Raw genomic sequence first — 17,885 nt, forward strand, 5'->3', positions numbered from 1 at the left:
GATGCAGATCTTTGCAAGTATTAAAACATTCACTACATCAGTGGTGGAAGGAAATAGATGTTTATGTCTGTGTCACATGCTGCTACCAAATGTACAAGTTACTTATTTTGTGATACTGCATGGTTTTATTTGCCAAATCCCTTGAGGGATATTATCTCCTTTCTGTATCAGTTCTACTGCCCTGCAAGTTTCATGCCACTGTTGCTTATTTTAGAAAACTTTTAAAACAGTAACAGTTGGCATGGTGCTCACAGTAACAACCCTGTTAATTTTCAAGTGTGAACTCTTATCTCCCTTCTCCTTATTGCCACCCACTCTCTTCTCCCCAAACTTCACTCATGAGAACTACACTTTGTATTTCTGTTTTTAGACTCAGATGAGCACAACGAAGCCTTGTTACATCTGGAAGTAATGTTTGTTTTACCATGTAAAATCCGTAGTTTGCATGCTATCTTGGGGAAACCAAATTGGACTATTAAAGAGCTACTGTTGGTGCTTAACAAAGACTGCAGATTTCTTCAGCTCTAACAAGCTAAAAACATAAGTTGACCTCTCAGAATCCTTTCAGAGGGCAGTGGGAATGGATTTGTCTTTTCCTGGCTCAGTTGTGGGGTTAAGTTCAACCCTCGTGTCAGTGCTCCGTTGTAGGCATTACCAAAAGTTGTGTCCAAGTTTAAAAAACTAAGTCAAACTGAAGCCACACGAATTGATTGAAATGTTTCTACAGCAGTAAACCAGGGCTTACTCAATATGAGTTCTAAGCAGTTTCCTGTAGACTGATGGCTGTGTCTGTGCTACATATGTTAGTTTTAAAATGGAGTTGCAGTTATAACCTTCAAAAAGATTTGTTGTGAGGAATGAGACCTGTGAGATGGATAGCTTGGAAAATGCTGTTTGGTCAGACGTTGCATAATTGTGTTAGCCAGTCTTGATAGGTAAACCAACAAGAGGGGCTTATAAGAAAGATGAAGACAAAGTTTTTAGTAGAGCCTCTTGCTATAGGACAAGGGGTAATGGTTTTAAACTAAAAGAGGGTAGATTTAGACTGGATAATAATGAAGACATTTTTTATGATGAGGGTGGTGAGACACTGGAACAGGTTGCCCAGAGAGGTGGTAGATGCCCCATCCCTGGCAACATTCAAGGTCAAGTTGGATGGGGCTCTGAGCAACCTGATCTAGTTGAAGATGTCCCTGCTCATCACAGGGGAGTTGGACTAGATGGCCTTTAAAGGTCCCTTCCGACCCAAACGATTCTATGATTATATGAAATGTGAGAGTCAGATCGAGCCATCACTGAACAGTGCGAAATCTCTCCCTGTAGCCAAAGAAGACAAGATAAACGGGCTCATTCCACTGAAGGAGAATAAATTTTTTTGTCTTTTCTAGTCTCTTTCACAGTAATTATGTTTGACGCTGGATGTTTGATGTTGGAGATCCTAGTGCCAGCTCCATTTACCCCTTTGAAATTCCAGATGTTGTCTGCAAGAGCTCCCCTTGCAAGAACATTCAGATCTGGATCCTCTTGTACCATCCTGGGTATGGTCACTGTAAACCCTTCAGGAAAATTAGCTACGTTTCATGCCATGGTGCAAACAGGGCAGTAAGTGTACTCCTAACAGTTAGAGAACAGACTACAGCTTGATTACCTGTTGTTCAATTTTATGTGTGTTTGATGGAAAGTTTAATGGACTTGGGTGTTAGGTTGCATACCAGAGCGCAAAGCTGGAGGCTGTGCCTGTAAAAATAAGCATAAAGGCTGGTGGACCTGGAGTTAGGCCAAATATTCTACTAAAGACCATCAGATTCTGCAGTAATCTTGTGTTGAGTGGCTTTGGGGGGAAGGGCTCATTGGGTAACATGCTTGTGTTAATTGGAAATGGGAATCTTGGAGTTTAGTCATGTCTGGAAATGTCTGGGGTATGTCTGACCAAGAAAAATCTCATTAGAAAGCTGTAATTGTTTATTATATTCTTTTTGTAACTCTTAAACTTTTCATTGATAAAATTTGCATCACTTTTTTGCAAAAGTTCTTTTCTGTAAATATCAGTAACGAAAGCTTATGAGAGTTTTTCTTTAACTTTACAGAGTAAAACAGGGCTCATGGGTAATGCAGTTAGCAAGTAGCAAAAAGTAACAAAGTTGATTATTTGAAGGTTCCAGGGAGAATTTTGTGTGGTCAAAATGTGTGACCTAGAGACTGCATGGAAAACTTCAAATAAAATTCAGTTTGTATGTGACTGATGAATTTTCACTCATTCTGTTGAACTCCCTCCCTGAACCTTTTTTTTTTTTTTTTTTTTTTTGGTAAATTGGCTGAAATATGCTCAGCCAATCCAGCTCAGCAATTATTTTTCCTTTGTGTTTTGGGATGCTGACAAATGGGAGGGGGGCATCTGTCTATATGTGCATTTACAGTAATTCAGGAATGGTAGAGATTTGAGATAAATTGTAATATATGTATCTGTCTGAAACTTATTTTTGTACTGGGTTTGTTGCTTTATGAGGCGTGTGGAAGCAGCAAGGGAGGTGTGAGGAGTCTGGAGGGGAGCGGAGCTGCGTAGGCTCGCGGGAATCAGCCTTTAGAGGCCAGATATGGTTTTATTCTGCTGCCCTGCACATTTTTCCCTGCAGTTATGTTGTTTCTTGAAGTCTTCCCAAATTTGCAGAGGTCAACATTGTGTCCCTTACAAGAAAATGTTTGTTTGCTTTTTGGTCTTACAACAAAACAGACTCTTTCTCTGATGTCAGCGTTTAATTTGTATTTTCTGTGCGTGGAGTTTGTGGGCTGCTTTGGGCAGGAACAGTCTTATGGTACTGAACACATGTTGTTTTATCACTGAAACATTAAATATTTGGCATTCCAGTGCAATAACTCAGTGTTAGCTGTTTGAGGTAGCATCCTTGTGGCTGCCTTCTGGTGGTGTGGCTATTTGTGAAACAAGCACACTGCAACTGAGCTGCTTCCTGTTGATCTCTGTTGTTTAAATGTTTTAGGGGTAACCTTTTTTCTTCTGACTGGACTTTGCTCTGCTATGTCTGTCTGTATTATTGATTCACCCCCTTTTCAGCTACTTTACAGTATTTAGGAGTGTACTGAATTGCTGTCAAGCATACCGACTTTATTCCTGCTGCACTCATACCCATATCTGGTATTCCAGATGCTATATTTGGAAGAAGAGGGTGGGGGACAGAATTATGTGAATGAGACCAGTTGTTTTGGTCTGCATTGGCCTTGTGTGACCATCCCTCCATGTAACTATTGCTGTTGTGAAGAACAGAGTTTTGTGGTATTGGGAAACGTAAATGCAGCTTGCTGGGAAAATCTTCATTGTAATATGATCAAGTGATTGTTGAACTTCAATTTTATTCTCAATTTCATTATCCTCTGATGTCAGCATGATCATGTTAGTCTTTAGTGTGTGGTTTTTGAGGCCAGATGGTGTCCTTTGTTGAGTTTTGAAGAGGGTTGTTGTCCCCTGAGGTTTCGACCACATCCTAGTTGCATGCATGCCTGTTGGTAGCAGGTCTGTGCCTTTGCTGCTCCTGCAACAACATGCAGAGCCTAACCCCCTGCCAGACCCGGCCCTGCTCTCTTGTACTTCGCTGTATTTACAGCGTAAAATTTGTATTTTGTGTTTATGCAGCAAGTCCAGCCTGGACTGCTGGTCTTCCTTTGGGAGTTTGAGGAGTGGCAGGTGTGGTGACTGAGTCATTTCTTAAGAGGCAGGATGGTTTGAGAGGCATCCATCTGCCTGTGATGGGAGCCCAGGGGACCCAAGTTTCCTCAGATCTCCTTCTCTTCCTCCCTTGGGGGATGCCTGCATTGGCTTGAGCAATTTTCCCAGCAGTGCCTCCACAGTTTCCCTCTTTGAGGGAAGCTACTGAGTTGTAGCAATAATATTGTTGCAGCTGCCACAGGCTAGGGCCTTGAAGCCTGCTGCTTCTGCTTCAGATGTGAAGACGGGTTTGTGTGCCCAAGGCATCTCTTTTCCTGTGATAAGCTTGCAGTCTAAGAAGTAGTATTCTGCGTCCCTGTAAATCTTGCTTTGCTTGTTATCTAGGTAGAAATCCCATCGGTCCTCTGTCCCTTTGCATCAGCCTGCTCTGGTAAAACAAACTTTATAACTTGCCTGGAGTCAGGAGTAAAGATTTTTGCAGCCAGTAGGTTGGTTACTTTTAACCTTGAAGTCCTTCGTGGGAGGAGAGTGACTTATCTCAAGGCAGTGCTTTGTTTCTTTTCCTTCTTGTACGGCTCCCACGATGCTGAGCACAGCCTTTGAGGCACTTATTTGTAGGGCCGTATTCAGTATCTGCGTAAAGGAGTAAGAAGACATGAATAAGGATCACAGAAAATTATATGTATCTTGTGGGCTGTGTGTAGGGGTCGTCTTCTCTGCACACTCTCTTTTTTTGTCTCTGATGTGACACTCTGAAAAAAGAGAGAAGGTGTAGGAAATGCCTCCTGTAGGGTCCCAGGGACTGTTACAGCATTGGCTCTTCCCCAAAATTCCGTGTATTTCTTTACTAAGGTGATGATGACATTTTGGGCATTTATTAGTGGTTTCAGTGGACATTATATGAAATTAAAACACAAAAGGAAGATTAATGAAATATTGGCAAATAACAGAAATAGAAGTAAAAGCATCCAAGTACTGTAAAAACATGGTTCTCATGCTGAAGAACATACGTTAGTCTTGGCTGCAGCATGGCAGGAGACTTCCCTCCCATGTTTTATTCGTACAGAAATAATGAAACGTTTTGGAATGAGTGCTCTCACTAATGTTTTCACCAATGATTTCTTGGCATAGAGACTATCCAATCTCCAGCTACTGTTTGCTTATGAAAACAAATCTTTATCTTTTCAAAAGTGAGCAAGGACTGACAGTCTGGAGTATTTAAATGCCTGCCTTAAAACTTCTCATGTCTGCTTTGGGTTGACTTCCTCATCACTTACTTTACAGGTTTCATCTGTAATTGCATCCTGCGTAGGAATTTTGTTTGTTTATGTAAAAACATCCCAATGTAGTCAGAGAGGCGGATGGCTGAGATGATTAATCTGCTTCATTAATAACAACAGTGGAGTCTGTCATAATGATTGTGAGGTTACCAGCAATATTCAGTGAGCAGAGGAGAGATTTCTGTGCCCTCGAGAAACTCAGAAGAGAAACCTGATAATCTGCACATGCATCCCCTTTAAGTACTCGCTTCAACTTGCCATGTGGGTGTCTTTCTCTGGCAAACGTTCTGCTCTTTCTTCGGGGCTCGAATCTAAAACAGGTTACAGTATGATCAAGGGCATGTTCCTGGCCGGTGTGGGTTACCTCTAGCTTATTCAGACTGCTGCTGTTTGCACAGTGACTTGCAGGATCAAGCCCCCGTTGAAGAATATTGTAGCAGTGATGTTATTCTGTTTGACATAGGTTGCCTGTGTTGTCATTGTTTGCTTTGGGATATAGATGTGCACTTCTGCCTTTGTGTTACCTGTTTGAGCTTTGTGTCTTGAGTCATTATATCAGCCATCAACATATTTGGTACGTGACTGTGATACATACTAATGCTGAATTTTGTCTCCTCCAGCAATAAGATGGTTTTGATTGAATTGTGGGTACTGTTGCCTCAGTTTCTTCTTTTGCTTGATTTCTGCCCCCTTCCCCCAAATTTCAGGAACTTATCTAGTGTTCTTCTATGTAGTTTTCTTTACAGTCTTTACTGCCCTGTCCAGGTTTTACAAGGCTGCCTATCATGATTAATAACTGCATTAAGCACATGTAATAGCTTACCAGAATTGTTGGTTTATTTTTTTTTTTTCCCTATTACAACATACAGACTTTGTCCACTATATTTCTGGGACAAAAATGTCCAAGAGGGTGGTCTTGACCAAGAGAGTTTTAATCATCATGGGGGATAGGCTGTGTTTGTTCAGAAATCCACTATTATGTTTCTTTGCTCAAAACCAAACATAATTGAAAGAACTTCATTAAAACTAGAGTGAAAAATAGTATCAAGGAGAAGGAGAGGTTTCTCCATATATATATATGGAGAGAAAGAAAGAGGGGGAAAGACTACGTATGAGAGTCTGGTTTATATTTTAAGTTTACTGCAGACTAGCTTTTGGAAAAGTAAATTTTCAGCATTGGCTTTCCTTCCAGTGAGGGGAGTGGAAAAAGCCTTTCTTATCTGTAGCAACTCACTGATTATTGCATCCTCTTTAAAGCTGGGCAGGAACTTTGCAGAGATGCTGTATTTGCTGAGAGGAGTCAAAGCACAGAAGTTTCTTTTGCTAAGGACTAGTGCTGTGTGATGCTGTGTGAGTCCAACCCATACTGGATATGGGAAAATCCACACTGAAGCTCCTGTTCAAGGAAATCAAACTTTGTTAGTTTTTGTTTTTTCCACTCAATCATTGCTTTTTGGGATCCTGGGGGTGGGCCTGAGTAGTTGCTTGCAGATGGTATCCAGAGGCTCTACTCATGCTCCAGGCTCATTGAAGCAGGAGGCATTGGCTCAACACAAAATGCAGATGCACGGCTTGGATCACAGGTAGAGTTATTTTTTATGTGCTGTCATGAAACTGTGCAGGCAAACCCTGGAGTATTACAGAATGAAATCCTAGTTTGTTTGTATTTTTCAAGTACCCAGCCCATCCTTCTCCACCAAACAATATAAACACCTACACAGTAATACAGTAAATTAAAACCCCAGAATTAGTAATAATGGCCTAAGGTGGTTTTGCTTTTAGTCTTGATCTTATTCTTTTCAAATAATAGCGTCTTGCAACTTTGCGAGTGTTTCAGACCTGAAAAACACAATAGACCAGGAGGGTGCGTTTAGCTATTTTTTTGTGGCCAACCACAATGAAAAACAAATTTGAGCACACAGCATGATTGTTCAAATAATAGATGATATTTTAATAAGGTACTGATCTAGTTGCTAATGTTTATTAAAATGAGAAACTTCATTATGGAATATAACACATTGCAGTGTTAAATTTGCCAGGTTCTGTTTGAGTTTGAAACAGTTCAGAAAGCAGAACATGTAAGTACAGGCTTCTTCTGTGTCTGCCATCTCCTTGGCCTTGGCTATTCTGAGCATGCAGCAGCACATGTGCTTATGAGCTGGCAAGATGCAGAGCCGCAGTAGTTCATGCAAATACAAATGAAAATGAGTATTATATTAGAAATACAATTTTGCATATGTCACATTCAAAAAAAAAAAAACCCTCAAACCAGTACACAGCCCTCCCCCCTGCAAAGAAAACAGTGCTGCCCAAGCCCTGGTTCTGGATTTGTTCCAATAAAATCAGGTCACACTTCTCTTTGATCTTACTTCAGTGTCTCTCATTTCAATGAATTGTTTTCGTGGTGTGATCTGAAACTGTTCAAAGTTATAGGAACCCAGTACACTCGAGCATAATTAATATTAAAGAAATGTGCATTATGCATATCTGGAGTATTAAAATTGATCTGCATAAATGGGAGAATCGGTATCCACACTAGCAATCTTTTTTTACTAGAATTTATTTTCTGTTTTTATGCTCTAGGCTTTAAAAAATAAGTAAATAGAGTAATCTTATTGGGCCCTGGGAATTCAGCACACTTGCAGGGTACATTAGCAATTGGACATTTTACAGCAGGAGTGACTTGTGTGCATGAGCAATTTTTGTGGACCGTTACAGGCTACCACGGGTAAGAAGTAGTTGGTTTGTTTTTAACAGACCTGCCAAAAATGATGTAAAGTACACTTCCAGAAGCTTTGCAGCAAATCTGTGTAGCTGCTTAATGATTTTAAATTCTGCAGAAGGTTGCTTTACAGAGGATGCAACAGATCCAGAAATACTTTTAAAGATACAGAGCACACTGTTAGGATAGCCCTAGCTCTGCAGCCTCAACTGCCGTTGATAAAGTTCCCTGGCTTCTGCAGCTGGAACCTTCTCTCTTCCGGGCCCTTGGGGTATTGCAAGACTAACTTTACCAGGAGGAAAAATAGCTTTACTAATATACTGTGTCCCACAGTGTGAAATGTTCTCCCAATAAGCTCTACTAGTGGTCTTCTAAAAGCTCTCCTTCTGGCCTGTACTGCCTCTTCTCTGTGTATCAGATTTCACCTCAGCGCTTGTGCGTCCTGGCTGCTGAGGTGTGTTGGGACCTTCTGTCAGGCTGTCTGTAAGGTTTTTGCAACTTCTCAGCTGGAAAGGTCCACAGGCAGTTTGCCAGTTTCTAGCAACAGCTTTCCCCAGCGCTTGGCTGAGAAGAGGCTGCTGCTTGTAGTTTCTCCCAAACAGTGAGGGGAACCTCACATTGTCTTTCTATTTCAGGCCTCTTATTAAGCCAGTCTTAAAGCTGCTTGGGTTAGAAAGGCACCAAAGGCCTTTCAAGGCTCATATAAGCTTGAAGTAGCAGTAATATCTTGTCCCAAGCAGTTAACGTTGGCTTTCAGTCTTAGGGGGTAAAAAACAGGCATCAAAGTGTCTTGGTCGTTGCATCTCCAACTGTACCTGGAAGTGATGTGTAACAAATATTATCAGCTTCCGCAGTTGAATTGTGATTCAGAAGTTTCTTCCTGCTTGGGGGTGTTAAAGTGTTTACTGAACAGGAAGGAATTGTATGCATTGTTTTGGTGGAGAATGCAGAATGTGTTGTCATTTGACCTGATAGAAATTTGAATGCTCTTTTCCACAGGTGAAATGTTAGCACATTACAGTGTTGCCGTGCTACATGACAGATGCACTGATAAACAGTGAGTGAGAGTCCTTTTGGTTTGGGTTCTGGACAAACACACCAAGGAAGCAGAATTTGCCTTTGTGAGTTATTGTAATAAAGTAGAATTTTGGAGACAGGAGTATTATCAAGAGTCTCTAGTTAGCAAAACTTGAGGAGACGGCAGATCTTGCCCAAACTTGCATAATGAGACCATGTCAAAGCCAAGAAAGAAATCAAATTTCCTGACTGCATTTTGTGCGTTCATCATCATGAGGACATTCCTCTGGGGTTTCATTTTTTTCCTTAAACAGGGAAAATGAAGGATCTCTTTAGTCCCTGGGGTGCCACGGTATGGTCTCCCACTACTCTTGAGCGTTCTGCTTTCAGCACTGGAATGTTTCTGTGCTTGTTGCTTGCTCAAGGATTTTAAGCCATTTATTTTGTTTGTTTATAATAGAGTTCTGGTGGGAAGGCAGATGTTATGTGGGAAAGCTATTTTCTGGATCTGTTTATCCCTGTTAAGTGGAATCTCACAGACCACCAGTAGCAAGTAGCTATTAGGCATCAGCTTTGAGATACTGGCATTTTATAAGAGGAAATGTATTAGTTCTTGTAAGCAGCTTTTCAGCAAAAACAATGATTTCTTGGCATACTTTGGCTTGGTGTTTAAAATGGACATGAGTATGTCTTTGTTTCTATATAGTCATTTGACCTTTTGAAATATTGGTATTTTAGGAAATGGTCTGTATTTGTTCATGCCTGACAACAAACAGCTGATTTGAATTCCCAAAATACATTGTCTAAGCAATACTTAGCTATGAAGAGATGGTTCTAAATAAATCTCATTTGAACGCCTGTATTCAAAGTTAAAAATCAAGGTTTTCACTTTCACTCATCTTTATCTTGGCGTCTCAGGGTACTTCAGGGAACTTTGCAATTAAATTGTATGCTATTATGGTAGAAGAATAGCTGGAAAGGGCAAGTCTTTGAGTTCCAAAGAATTCCTGTTTCAAAATATAATCTTCAAGATCTGGCCTTCATATCTCTTCTGCTGATACTTTCCAACACTGATTTCACAGCAGGCTGAATTCACAAATTCTTAAGATTTAGGAGAAAACAAGTTAATATATTAATGTTTTATCAGGAAAAAGTCCTAACTGGAGTATCCATGCACTTGTGAAGACCAGAAAGCTTCTTACTCTTGGGTTATCTGTTATTCTTGCCAAGAATTTGTAGGCTTGCAAATTGCCAAAGCCGCATGTGTTGAGAGAGCAAAGCAAACACTGTAGAAAGGCAGTTTTTGCATTTTTTCTCGTTCAGCCTAAGAGATTAGACGTAGATGGAAAACACTTTCCTCCTTAGGGGGAGGATGACCACAAAACTAGAACAATTTTTTTTTTTATTATTTGAAGAAAATATGTACAAGCACACACTGTGGTGTGTGTTTGAAAGAATCAAAAATCTTAATTATTTGGGGATTTTCTCAACAGTCTGTATCTGAATGTCTTTGGAGGCGCTTGCCTCCTGGGTTGTGGTGCAAGGCAGGCTGGAGTTGTACCTCTTTTGAGTTGCAGCCTGGCTGCCAAGATGTGAGGCACCTTCAGGCTTGCTCCACCTCGCAGTGCTCTGCATGGGATCTTGGTGTGCTTCTAGGGTGTTAGGTCTGTTCTGGGCTTGGATGTGTGGGGGGAAACATTTTGCAGGTTTCTGGTCAGTTCCAAAGGAGAGTAGAAAGTGTGTGTCGATTAGAAATGGTGGGTCTTTAGCCCAATTAGTGGAGTATTGTGTTTCATTGTAGAAGCAGTGGCTGTTTCTATTGTATCCTGTGGGTAGTAAACACTATAAGGGTGAACTACGAGAGTCGCTGGACGCCTCATGCTACTTGTTTTATCACTGCAGTCTAGTTTGTTCAACTGTTTTAAATGGGACAGAAAATGCCATGTGAGTTCACAGCTTGCCTGTGCATACGCACGCTATGGAAAATGAGAAATCTTGCTCTCCTAGCTTTCTGCTTAGGACCAAATTTGATTAGCATTTAGCATAAAATTGCTTTAGACATGAAAGTTAGATAGGGAAGGGTTAACACACTGGAGGGAAGGGATGTGCCATCCAGAGGGACCTGGACAGACTTGAGAGGTGGGCCCATGCACACCTCATGAAGTTCAACAAGGCAAAGTGCAAGGTCCTGCACATGGGTTACGGCAACTCCTGGTATCAGTACAGGCTGAGGGATGAAGGGATTGAGAGCAGCCCTGAGGAGAAGGACCTGGGGGTATTAGTGGAGGGAAAACTGACTGTGAGCCAGCAATGTGCGCTCACAGCCCAGAAGGCCAAGCATGTCCTGGGCTGCACTAAGAGCAGTGTGGCCAGCAGGTCGAGGGAGGGGATTCTCCCCTTCTACTCCAGTCTCATGAGACCTCACCTGCAGTGCTGTGTCCAGCTCTGGGGCCCCCAACATAAGAAGGACATGGACCTGCTTGAGCGGGTCCAGAGGAGGCCACAAAGATGATCAGGGAGCTGGAGCACCTCCCCTGTGAGGACAGGCTGAGAGAGTTGGGGGTGTTCAGCCCAAAGAAGAGAAGGCTCCAGGGAGACCTTATAGCGGCCTTCCAGTGCTTAAAGGGGGCTACAGGAGAGATGGGGAGAGGGACTCTGCATCAGGGAGTGTAGGGATAGGACGAGGGGTAATGGTTTTAAACTGAAAGATGGTAGATTTAGATTACATGTAAGGAAGAAATTCTTCCCTGTGAGGTTGGTGAGACACAGGCACAGGTTGCCCAGAGCAGCTGTGGCTGCCCCCTCCCTGGCAGTGTTCAAGGCCAGGTTGGACGGGGCTTTGAGCAACCTGGTCTAGTGGAAGGTGTCTCTGCCCATGGCAGGGGGGTTGGAACTAGATGATCTTTAAGGTCCCTTCCAACCCAAACCGTTCTGTGATTCTCTGAATTTGTGACTGCAGCTCTGGAGGTAATTCTTTGCTCTGCTGAACCTGTTGGTAAGTAACTCAGGCCCCTTGTTCCTCTGTTCCCATTTAAAAATGCATATTACAGCACATCCCTGTAAGAACAGTTGGGAGAAATCCAAACAGTCATTGCAAGGTGCTAAGGTATGACTACAATTAAGCCATTTAAAATCCTAGATATACATAAAAAGCATTGTTTTTCTTCTGAAGTTACTAGCAAATATAATCCAAATAATGGGAACCTGTGGCTTTTGTGTACAATCTTTACACCTCCCAGGGAGTTCTTGGTTATCAGAAAATTGTGTTTCACCAGGCGTTGTTTATTTCATGGTTGTGGAAAGAGATACCAAACACTTTGGGTTTAATCTTTGGTCATTATCTGCAGGCAGGGTGGAATGTGGTTTTGGCATTTTTTTTCCACTCGGATGTATTTGAATGCAGCCCTTGCAGCGGGCGGGAGGGATAGAGAGATGTGAGCACCCAGCAATAGGCTTGATGAAGGCAGGTTAATTGTATCATATGCTGACATAGTAATCATGGTGTACAGTATTGGTCTTCATTCAGCTCGGTAGTGAATGGGACCTAACAGAGTAAAACAATGCATTGCTCTGTCTGCTTTCCAAGGGTAATGGCAAGTATGTTTAGAATTTGGAAATAGAAATTAAGCTTCACGTCTGCTGAGGAACCATGGCAAGACTTCGACTGACTTGAATCCTGACAGTAAATCTCTTCTTCAACAGGAACCTGTCAGAGGCTATTAGCCTTCAGGTTTCTTCTCTCTGAAGCTCTTCTGTGCCCGAGGCTTTGAAGAGATGGTGCAAAGCTCCTCCTTGGGTGAGGGAGTGCAGTCCAACTCTGGCCTTGCTTTTACATGGTTTTGTATGACTGCCCAAGGCTGCGGCAAAGCTCGTGTGACATTTGCCGTGCAGATGGAGTTCGTTCTTTGTGAACATCTGTGTCCTTTTTCCTTCCCCTCCTCCAACTGAATTAGTCACAGAAGTATTGTACGATAGGGCTTTCTTTTAAAAAATGTTCATAAGAGGCTTTCAGTTATGTAGAAATAGCTACTTGGTACCCAGCAGCGATTGAGAGAGATTTAAAAGGTGTTTCAGAGTCTATGTACATATTTATTCATTGCTACAATTACACTTTTTGTTTGTTTTTGCATAAGTATTAAATGGGAGAATAATATGTAAACAGCAGAAGTATGTTAAAAAGAAAAATCCACAATAATTTTTTTGTTTTCCTTCAACAGACATACATTGGCAGCGTTGTGATATCGATAAACCCCTACAGATCTCTACCCATTTATACTCCAGAGAAAGTGGAAGAATACAGAAACCGAAACTTTTATGAACTCAGTCCTCACATGTAAGTACAGTGAAGAAGTTTTAGTTTTCATTCTGTCCTGAAACAGATGGTACCAGCTGTCTCTCTCCTTAAAAGGTCAGTGTCGATTAAAGCAAGCAGAACAAAAATCACACCACCACTCCCCCAAAATGAATTTTTATTAGTTCATTCTTATTTTAAAGAGAAGTCAAGATGAGTTATTCTTTCTGTTTCATGTATTTAGATCCTGGTACGTGCATTTCAGAACATTTTTCTGTAATTGTTAGCAGTAGCCTTTATTACTGCATTGTAAAGTGAGTCGTCTGTTTTCAAGGAAATCTGTTTCTTTCAAAGTCCAGATTGGCTTGTGAAAGCCTCTAGGTGTTAAATATGTTTGAACCATATAGCATTACTTTTGGTATCCAAAACTCTTAATTTCTCTTTACACAATGCAGAAAACAAAAACCCCCTCGTGGTGAATGCAGAAACATATTGAATATGTCTGAATGAGAACTGTAGGAAAAGAAAATCTTGGTCTCCTCTCCTCTATGCTGGGCGAAAATGTGCCCATTCTAAGAGGGCAGTCAGAGTGCCATAAATATATAATGCAAATTTTAAGGCTAAAATACACAGCATACATAATATTGCAAAATACGATTTGCATATGATGTAAATTCCAAGTCTAAATTTAGGAATAGAAGGCTTGGAAGTAGGTATAATCTCTTATTCTGACTTTCATTCACCTTCTGTAATTCCTCTACAAGAGTGCCTGTTGCAAAGAAGTCAAAGGCCTTGCCTTGTGGTTATAGAGAACTGACATGATCTGTATTATTTGGGCCTGGTCAGAATTATTGAGAGTAGTGGGACATGGTTAAGCCCTGTCCATAATAGGACTGGACTTTGATCACAGGTGTGGGTGGTATGGCTGAAAATGAGGTCTTCAAGGTCTGTCTGTTGTAGCAATTGTTTTATCTTGTTAGATGTCGTGGTGGTGAGATTAAAGCCAGCTGTTCCTCTCCTCTGCGTGATGCTGGGATAGATAAGTGTTTCCCGTGTGTTGTGGGGTTGCCATCTGACTTTGCAGTCACATATTCAGGAGACTGACTTGAGTGATCAGCGATTGGATAAGTGTCTAAACATGGCCATAAATTTATGCATCTTCCTTCAGTGTTAGCTTCTAGGTTAACAGGACATTATGTGTGGAAAGAGTTCTGGAAGTTATTTTGTTCTGATGAATTTTTTGTCTTCACACTTCATCTGTAACTTTTCCAGAAACATTGGCTAAAATACAAACAGTCAGTTAATCAGATCAAATAAGCTTCTGGTAGTTCTTGGCCCTCTTAGATCTAAACTCTGGCTATGTTCAGGTTTTCTTTCTTTACAGTTTTGTTTAGCAAGCACAATTGCTTGCTAAAAGAACTTTCTGCTCTGCTAACTTTGTTCAGCTGCATAAAATTTGCTGTCATATGATGGAGGATTTTAAAAATAAAATCTGGGAGTTAAAATTTATCTGACATTCTGAAAGTCAGTACTATGTACTTGGTTATATGTTGAATCAAGTATGTAGTAATATATTGATCTCCACATTTTTCCATCTCTCTTGAGAGATGGTTTTCCGGAACAGAAATAGTCAACAGTCATCCTTGTATGTATTAGGAGAGTCTTAACTTGGTAGAAAAATGTTTCATAAACATAATTCATCACTAATAACAATAATTGTATGGTCAGGCTGCCATCTCAGAGCAAGAACTTCTGGAGTCCAAACACTATAAATCTACTTTAAGAGCAGTAGATAGAAGTGAGAAAATGTTGAATTTTAACTTATGTCAGGAGATCTCGACTGTGTGATAGTAATAGATTTTCTTTGCAAGTCTGGATAGAGTGCCAAGTCATGGAAAGCGTAAGACTAATTTTTCTTGAACAGGTATGATCTCTCCACAAACTTTCTTTATTTGGTATTGCTTCTGTGTGAAAATTTTGTCTTCTGACACCCACTAAGTAGACAAAATATCTTAAAAAATACAGGATTAGGAAATAATCTTTGTTATGGTTTCTTTTACAGATACAATGTTTTCAAAATGTAGAAAGATAAAATGATCTTACTGTATGGTGATCTTGCTTCCCTTCCCACCTGTCTATAGATGCTTATGAGAACTGCAGAATCAAGAGAGTCACTTTTGTCTCTGCTAAAATTAGTAAACTTCTCACCAACTTTGAAAGATACTTTTCAAATATTGTACGTGTATAAAATAAGTGCTATGTAGGCTGCCTTACACCATCTCTGACGAGTCTAAACAACTTTTCATCCTCTTTAATGTATAGTGCCTTGTAGCCTAAGGGTTCATGCCAGTCCAGTTACTCTGTGAACATAAAGCTGGTACTTGAATGCTGGTTAATCGACCATGAGTTGAGTTTACAGGGTGGCCATATAGTCCTGCTGCAGCCAAGCCTAGGCTGTTGACCAGCAGGGCGCTTGCTTACCACACTGGTCAGTACGGGCCAAGAACTGGGTTTGGGACAGAGCTGGCATTATCCCAGCCTTGGAGATTGCAGCTAATTCTAGGGTTGACTGATCTGGGGGTAGCAGGCTGCTCTTAAAAGCAGGGTCCAGGCATAACTGGGGAGGTTGCTGTACTTCCACAGAGACCTTGCAAACTTCAAGGTGGTTTTTTTTAGCTGCTCAGGAACTTTAATGAAGAGAGGCTGTGAGACAAATTGCAGTTTGTGGTATTTCTTCTGACGTGGGGGTAAAAAACTCCATACTGATTTGTGGAGATGTACATACTTATTTTTCTTTGATGTGTAAATCTCTGTTGAGCCATGGCCTCTTCAGAAGAATTGATTGTGGGTAGGCCCACTGTACCATTTAAGTGTGCTTTGGGAAAAGACTTTTGGTTCCTATTGTGTAATCTTGAGCAAAGCAAAACACTGGAGTGTTTATAAGGAAACTAATGCATATGACCTAGAAAGTGTGCCTGGAAATAGAATGATATATAGTGTGTTTCTTACTTCAGCATCTCCTTTGTACAAATAATCAATCTAATTTTATTACGAGTGCTAGCTAGAAAAATGCAAACAATTTGTTGCAAAAAATTTCTAGCAGTAGTTTGGTTTGAGAATCCTATAGAAATCAGCTCTGTATGGCACCAAAACTCTTCCATCAGAAATAAACGTGCTGTCACCTGTTGGCATGATAGCTCGTATTCTCCAAGGTCTGTCATTTTGAAAAGAACCTTCAGGTTTGGGAATCCCAGGTCTTACGCATCATCATCTCTGGAGCAGAGTGCCATGGGATGTTCCCAGAGCTCCGGCTCTGTGCGGGAGCTCCTGGGAAATGAGGAATTTGAATCCTGTTTTGGTTGTTTTCCAGAAGTTTTGTATGACCTTCTGTCTATGCTTGAGGTACGTCCCAAGTGTTTCAGTGTGATGGATTGGTATAGGGAGGATGTGCTTGAGAGTGCCTGCTGTCCCAGTGAAATAGCAGGCTTGGTGAGCAAATGAAAACAGAAGGAAAAAGGGAAGTATATAATGACATGAAGGAAATCCATACCTAGGGATTTTTTTCCATATGTGGTCACTGAAGGAAACATAGGGAATTGAAAAATCTGTTCACATGGGTTTTTTAGCCCTAATCTGAAAGAGATGGGGAGTGAACACCTAGTCATCTGTTCTGCGTTTCCTCAAAAGCGTCTGTGAGAGTGACTGACGCTTTCAGTGATGCTAGTTAATATTTAATTGCAGGATTTGGGTTTTTTTTTTTTAATGATCTTTGGAAACTAAGGCCACAGACAAACTTTGGGCAGCCAAGCTGAATTTCTGGGAGAAAGTTTCTGGTCAGGTGATCTTGGATAGTGTTATACCTGACAAAGGTTGATTGAAGAGGTTTTATTTTAATAGTTTATTCTCCTCTTTAATAGTTCATTCTCTCTCTGTTGTTGTGGCACCATGTAATAAAGTGTTACTTTTCTAAGTCTACTGGAATGATTGTTTTCATAGTCTGTGGCTATTTGCATAGCTGTAATAGGAAGTTTACGAAGCCTTTTAATTGTTTTGGGTTTTTTTTTAATGTTTTGTTAATCTTGCTGGTTTTGTCTTTATCTGCAAGGCAGGATCAAACTTGTCTCTGACTTGACAGGGCAGAATATGACATTTCAGTGTTCAAACAGTTTGCTGCTTGATTTGTGCAGTCCTTACACTTCTGCTCTTTCAGTTGATGTAATTATTCTTTCAGTTGATGTAATTGCTGTTTTGCTTACCTTGTGGGTAAGCTAGACATGAGAGACAACCAAGCTGCCTATCTTGTTAATTTACATTGACTTCCACCACTGACAAAGGCAGCTGCTGGCATCTTTGAAGTGAAGGCAATAGGAAATAAATAGCTTATCGTACCATTTATTTGTAGCCACCATGCTGTATCCCTTTCCTACCAGTAACAGATTTGCTTTAAGGGACTGCAGAGTAGGTTCTTTCTTGTGTTTCCTATCTTAACATTGGCTCCTGGCTACTAGCAGCTCTCCAACTCTGGGAGGTAGGGTGGCATATGGCTTTTTTGCTCCCCTTTATGTTCTGAAACGCCTTACCTGCTCACCTTACAAGAATCACAGATTATTTTGAGGAACAAAATAGTGGCAAGTGTACTGCTAACAATGAGCTACAGGCAAATAAGAGCTCAGAGTCAATGTGCGTTTTTTTAGCTATGCACTGAAGTATTTATGGTGAATAACTAGGACATCAGGAAAGTATCTGGAGAAGGCTTTTATCAGACATCTGTTGAATTCCACTTAGGCAATTTTGCTGTATATTTTATTTACTTGTTATCAGCTGTTTTAAGTCAAGCATTTCTGAAGAGACAATAGTTTTCCAATTTAGAGAGACTAAAACTTTTGCAGCGACTCC

The 17,885-nt window shown here is 40.9% G+C and overlaps 1 protein-coding gene across 5 annotated transcripts in view; it reads left to right on the plus strand.

Annotated features, from left to right (window-relative positions):
* The window catches only part of MYO1B (myosin IB), a 116,716-nt gene that overhangs the window by 21,151 nt on the left and 77,680 nt on the right, over positions 1-17,885 (plus strand). For all 5 annotated transcript variants that reach the window (XM_074872731.1, XM_074872734.1, XM_074872735.1 and 2 more), the window contains exon 3: positions 12,916-13,031. In XM_074872731.1, coding sequence (XP_074728832.1) covers positions 12,916-13,031 — 116 coding nt within the window. The remainder of the gene's footprint in view (positions 1-12,915; positions 13,032-17,885) is intronic.

This window comes from Strix uralensis, chromosome 6 (assembly GCF_047716275.1).
Source record: "Strix uralensis isolate ZFMK-TIS-50842 chromosome 6, bStrUra1, whole genome shotgun sequence".
Taxonomy (NCBI): domain Eukaryota; kingdom Metazoa; phylum Chordata; class Aves; order Strigiformes; family Strigidae; genus Strix; species Strix uralensis.